Here is a 6,416-nt window from a genome sequence, read left to right as displayed (position 1 = left end):
GGATATTTCAAATACTAGAATATTAACTTAAATAATGACAGTGTGACTGCTGAACACTTTCTCAATGTTTACGATTACATGATTAAAAGAAATATGGCAACAAGTCTACATACACCATACATTTATTCGAATTGATATTTTTTTTAGCAAATATTGCTTTAATAAATCCATACTAATTGCTTTGGCTTACTCGCATCAAGCATTCGCGATTATTTGATCGTTGTATCGAAAGAATCGTTAGAGCTTTGATATAACGTGCGTTTGTCTGGCGGTCACAAAATCGGTAAACGTATCTTTTGTCTGCTTTAGTGGATCAAGACAGAGGCTTGGCAATATACTGCAGGCCAATGACAAGATTGGAGACCCCAGTGCAAGTAATGTTTTTGACATTTAGGTTGCCGTAACAATGTATTCTATTTACACTTTCATCATGTATTTGACAAGCAATCATTCAATTTTGCACCGAAGATGGAATAGTTGTAATTGAAGGTAATATGATATCTTTCTCAAATCAACACAATGTATGCATGCCTCTGTATTTAATTCATCGACAATTGTGATTTGCCTTGTCAAACATCCTTCTCTACAATGTATGTACGTTGATAAATATATGTGAAGTGTGTTAAATAATAAATAAGCATTTTTTCTTTTACTTTTGGTTGCAGTAAAGAAATAACGTGAAAACAAAATCGTTATAAGTGAATACAAATTACTTCGGTTTAAAGAAACAGATTTGTAAACGTCAGCTGGTTTTCAACACTTACCATCAATATTAATAAGAGTTGCGTTACTCAATCAATAGTTTGTATGGACGTAAATACGTTTTATCCGTCGAACCTGAAAATTGTTTTACAATGAAAGGCATTCACTGATAAGTGTGTCAATAAAGTGCTTGGTGACGTTAACGACGGATCCTTTTAGTCCAGATAAGAAAACATGGTCGTCCTTTTCTATTCTTTATATATAAACTTAAATCTAAAACTATGCAGCAAACACTGTCAAATAAAAACAGCAACTTTGACAGTTAAATAATGTGCGGTATATGTTTACAGAACAGGGTCTAAAGTAAAAAAAGGACAGATACTCATACTGTATTTATACATTAATAACGATAAAGGTGTGTCCCAGCGATACGATTAAATTGGCAATACCACTTGCTTTTAAGAACATGTTTTTTGCACACGCCGCTGTGTTTAACATTGTTGAACATTTTTTAAGTCAGGATTGTCAGTTTAAATGTGTCATGTCATATTTTTTCTTAGCCAACAAACTACCTATGTCGCGCGTTTCATGTGGTATCCCTCGATTGAATGATTGTATGTCTGTGTGAAATGGTCGGCGTTCCGTTTTTGTAAAGGCAGTTAAGTGCTTTTTGGTGTCGTTTTTCATGGAGCACAATATGGTTATATTACTATTTCTGCGTGAATATTTGTTGTATTGGATCAACAATACTCTACTTATTATCAGTTGGCTTCAATAGTATATTTAACATTATAACATACTGCAACACAGAAGACCAGGGCTAATTAAGTGAACTTAAACACGTTCCCTTGATGAAGCTTTTAATGTTGAACTGTTAAATACAATTGGTAAGTAGATCTTCGACTGTTTTATTCTGCGTAGCGGTGTGTATACTGCAAACAATATAAACCTGAATCTTTTCACCATGTTTAAATTATTTATTTAAAAGTTCAATACATAGCAAAACAATTGTACCACTAATTTATTTATGTGATATGTATTTAAACAATTATGAAAGATTGCACTGCATACGGAAAACGCCCTCTGCGGTCAACAAACTATAGTCAACGCAAAGTACTATATGACACACGACAATTTATAATTTATAATAACACGTTACAATAAACAACGACACGCGACATTTAAGCATTTGATGTCGCATTGGACAGGCAACATTAAATGTGGTGCTAACCGGATTCCAGTATGGCAATATTTGCAAGTTACTTCGTTTTTTCAAAGCCGCGCATTTGTAAATGTCGTGTTAATTGATTCGAAATTGCATAAACTATGTATGAACACAATTTTTATGAAAACAATTGCAAAATTCAAAAGTTACACCACGTATTTTCTAAGAATTGACCTTGTAAAGCGTGTATTTAAGCGTAAAATAACAAGTTGTGTGTTATTACCACTTGATGAATTGATGAATTGACGGACTCATACAATTTTTCAATCACGAATGACGTTGACCATTTATATTTCACTGGTAAATGTTATCAAATTGTTACATCTTCGAATCGACTTAGTTCAAATCTTAAGACAAATAACTTTAAACAAATTGTTAATAACTTGTGCTCGTCGTGTTTATTTTAAGAACTGTTTTTTAATCCGTAAAAAGGATATAATTTAGTTAGCAACATATTTTGATATTTTAAATCTGATTCTTACAAAGCGTTGTAGGTATATTCCTATTATAAAACATCAAAAAGGTCCACGTTTTCCTGCACTGCATTAGCGAAACCTGGTATCAAAGCACGGTGCCCGGGGCGCAATATCCCAGAGGCTGCCAGTCGCTGCAACGGAAGTGGATATCTTCTTCGTCTACACAAACTCCTTAGCCAGTGCTGTACACACGAAGGGCAAAAGCGGTCCCATGTAGACGGTCTCGTCAACGTTTCCCAGCGTCGTAGTTGCTGAAATGTGTCAAGATGTTTTCTGACTTTCTGCCTTGAGTTGTGTGTGTGTTTGCTTGAATTTCATGGTTTTCACAGGTCCCTGAAAGAATAGTCACATTTTATATTATTATTTAAAACTTGTTAGTAAATTCATTAGTAAATTCATTAAAATGCATTTTAAAACGAAAAAATGTGAACAAGAACTTTTAATCAAATTTAATTTTAAAATGTTATGTGGGCAAAATGTTTATGTTTCTTTATTGTGGTAATGTTGGTAAAAAGACATGGTTACCTTTCTTTCGGCATCGTGAATTTCTTAAAGTTGAACTGTTAACAAACATACAAGTATTTTCAAGCTTGTAATTGTTGTTGAACGTCAAAGAAGAACTCACGATCCGTTTCTAATATAAGTGTAACGTTACGTCACCTTTTGTGGACGTCGTCGCGATAACCGTTGGTAGGATGGTTGTTTTGGTAGCTAAAGCAAGAACGACATTCTTCAATGACTTTTTTTGTAAACCGCATTTGAACGCACAATACTGTATGAAAATTGCGCTATAAAAATGTGGTATTATTATTATTATTATTATTATTCTCACCACAGAAGCCGCAGAGGAGTGGACACCTTTCCTTGGCGATAGAGTGCAAACCGGAGTTCACCTCAGAACAAAAGTTGAACTGATCGAGATCGGCACACCGGAAGTTAGAACTCTCCAGATTCAAACACGGGGTTGCTGTTGTATGAGGAGTAGTATGACCACAGAAGCCGCAGTGAAAAGGACACTTCTCCTTGGCGATAGAGTGCAAAGCCGAGTTCACATCAGAACAAAAGTGGTACTGATCGAGATCGGCACAACGGAAGTCAGAACTCTCCAGATTCAAACACGTGCTTGCTGAAGTATGAGAAATATTATTAATTTTGAGATTGACATAGTTTTGTATATGAACAAACAACCAAAAATATATAGTGATTTATAGATCTACAAATTACCAAATATTAACTCATCCCTGATTCAACACTCATCTAGTAAATATTTTGATACAAATATATGTATGTGGCGTATGATACTAACGGGCAGAAGTATCTTCCACTATGTCCTTACTATATCGGACAAAACAATGTTGTAAGTTGTCATCGGCCCACGCATGAACATTGTGAATGTATCAAGGCTTACTTATGAACACCATGGAGGTACATATTGCTGTTTGAAATCTGCTAATACAGAATATTTCTAAGTGATCTGGTGGAAGTTGTCAACTGTTAAGTATAAACACCATGGATGTATCTGTTGCAAGTGTGCATACGCTTAGTATAAACATAAAGAATGTATCTGACATTTGGTTGTAGCTTCTCTGAGTGGACAGACCTTGAAGCAAGTCAACGATGTTTTGGAAAATCAATGATCATGATCGCGCTTAGTTCATCTGTTCACATATAATGCGTGCCAAACACCGCATACCAAATCTCTTCAGTTCAAGTCCGCTTACCTGAATTGGTTTTGTGTGGTTGGTGTGTCGGTGTCGGGCTTGGTGTCGTGGTCGGGCTATATGTCGTGGCTGAAGGAAGGTAGTCTTCTATAAAATACAAATTCGACAAAAATAACAGATGACTGTTTGCAAATATGTAACTATACTTAAATTATAAACTGATATTCATTATACCGGTAATAATTACCACTACACCATTAACGCAGTCTTTGGGATATATGAGGTAATTCCGACAATACAGGTGTTTTCTTAATGATCAATGAAAAGCGTTTCAAACGCTTTATTATTTTTCCGATTTTGATTTAATGATTATTCATAAATGAACCGATATTTTCAGCATTTTTCTTTGTCAAGAGTGTTATTTTGCTTTTATAAATATAATGCAGACATTCTTTTTTGAATTCGTCACTCCAAATTGATGTGTTGGTCTACGAATTTGATTTTTTTTGTTGAAGCGGCGAGCGATCATTTTTTTCTTTTGAAAACAGGAAAATTCTCGAGCGAGCGAAGAACACAGAATTAAAAAAAATCACATTTCGAAAGAAAAATATTGCATAAACAAGAGATAAAGGATTAAACAGCTATATTTTACATTCAAATCAATAACCATATCATTGAAGTGAAGGACACTTGTCTACCTACTGCTGCTTAATATATTTGTTTGAAGTTTTAAATAGTGAAAACTGTAAAACGGTTTACCATGTTGCAAGCTTTGAAAAGGTAAACCATGTTGCAATAGCACTTGAAGAGGGGCACTCATCAAAATGATAATAACAGACAGTCGGACAAAGGCCATGCAAATAATCCATTTTCGCTACCTTATTTTAAAAGGGGCATATCAATGGCTAGTACGGTATCGTATTTTTCTACATTACAAAGAACTTATTTGATGTTTCTGAAAAACACGGACCTAGCTGTTAAACATGTTCCGTCAACCATGCATATTAAAATATTAATACTTATAAAACATTGTCCCTGTGACACTTTTAGAACCAGCCTTTACTGATTACTGATGTCTATTTTGTGTTCACTTAAAATTGTGTTGTAGGAAAAATTTGCCTACATATAGGGAAATACCGTCCATATGCCCATTTAATAAAGAAAATGCATAAAACATCTTACGTCATGTTTCCCGATGTTGTTCGAAATTGAACATGCTTCAACGGTACCTGCTGATATTTGAATGTTCGAACGTGATCAAACACATTCAAATAAGTAACTGAACGTAGCAGATGTTTTTAAATTTATAAGGGTCGGCTGCAGCAACTTTCACCGCAATTTGTCACAACGGTCACGACAGCGAAATATGAGCTTCTCAGGAAGCCATTTTTTCTGGTTGTCTCAATCGAATTTTGAGCGTCCGCGGTTATCGATTAAAAAGGTGACGAAACACTATATTTGGCATTCGTATTCAGCGTCAAAATCGTTTCAGCGAGATTACGTTTTTTTTCACAAATAAAAAAAACCCACATGCGCTATGGTTACAGAAGGACATACAAAAGAGTGCGAGCGTTTTTGTTTTGTTTTTTGTTCCATTGTGAAAAAATAGGTGCGGCAAATCCGACGACCAACAGATCAATTTGGAGTGGCCTGAATTTGTATTTGGTTTTTTAATTGACACATGTTCAAACTAAACTCTGCAAAGATTAAAGACCAGCACATGGTGTAGTGTTACCCTGATAGCATAAACACATGAATAGCCATACACACTAATTAAAACGTAAATTTATTATACAACCATATTTATAGTATATTTAACCCAAAACAAGCTTGTCCATTTAAAAAATACCATACAAAGCCCGCTTTCAGTCTAAATTATAAAAAAGAAATTGTTCGGAAATCGACTTACAAACAATATGTTGCTGTTGTTTGCAACTGTGTCACATGAATATTCACATATTGAAAACAGAATTGAAGTCACTGTAGTTTTAATGAAAATACATTACCCAATAAATTTATGCCACATGTATTTGTACTAAGTTTGACAGGGCAGTTTTCAGCTAGTTGCGAATGACACATATGGCAAAAGGAGGCCCGGTTAATTGATATGTAAAACACTGGCTAAAGTATAACATAAAACGGCCACCGGAAAAACTTTGCGAAACCGAAATTTCGCAAACTTAAGTACCCTTTTTCTTGAAGATTTGCTTTTTTGTGATAAAGTATGCGATAGAAGGCTTATTTTTGATTAATAATTGGTTAGTTTTGCTTTAAAAATTCGTATATTTTCACTATGAAATTTATGAGAGAAGTTTGTCCTCCCATTGGAATTTTCGAAAATCCCATTGGATT

At 34.5% G+C, this 6,416-nt stretch overlaps 1 protein-coding gene across 1 annotated transcript; it reads right to left on the bottom strand.

The window, feature by feature from the left end:
- Positions 1-2,562: 2,562 nt before the first annotated feature.
- On the bottom strand, positions 2,563-3,824 carry LOC127848985 (uncharacterized). Its single transcript, XM_052381713.1, has 3 exons — positions 3,812-3,824; positions 3,236-3,529; positions 2,563-2,654 (listed from the first exon to the last, which is right to left on the bottom strand). Exons 1-3 carry the CDS (start codon positions 3,822-3,824, stop codon positions 2,563-2,565), a joined length of 399 nt encoding a protein of 132 aa, XP_052237673.1.
- Positions 3,825-6,416: the final 2,592 nt, after the last annotated feature.

Source organism: Dreissena polymorpha, chromosome 10, assembly GCF_020536995.1.
Source record: "Dreissena polymorpha isolate Duluth1 chromosome 10, UMN_Dpol_1.0, whole genome shotgun sequence".
NCBI lineage: Eukaryota > Metazoa > Mollusca > Bivalvia > Myida > Dreissenidae > Dreissena > Dreissena polymorpha.
Note: the sequence above shows the minus strand (reverse complement) of the source record. Positions and strands in the feature narration are given on the sequence as shown.

Excerpts from the sequence above, each read along its gene's own strand:
- LOC127848985 (XM_052381713.1), bottom strand. Across the intron at positions 2,655-3,235 it reads ACTCCTCTGCGGCTTCTGTG|CAACTACGACGCTGGGAAAC; the intron begins GTGAGAATAATA and ends GACACATTTCAG.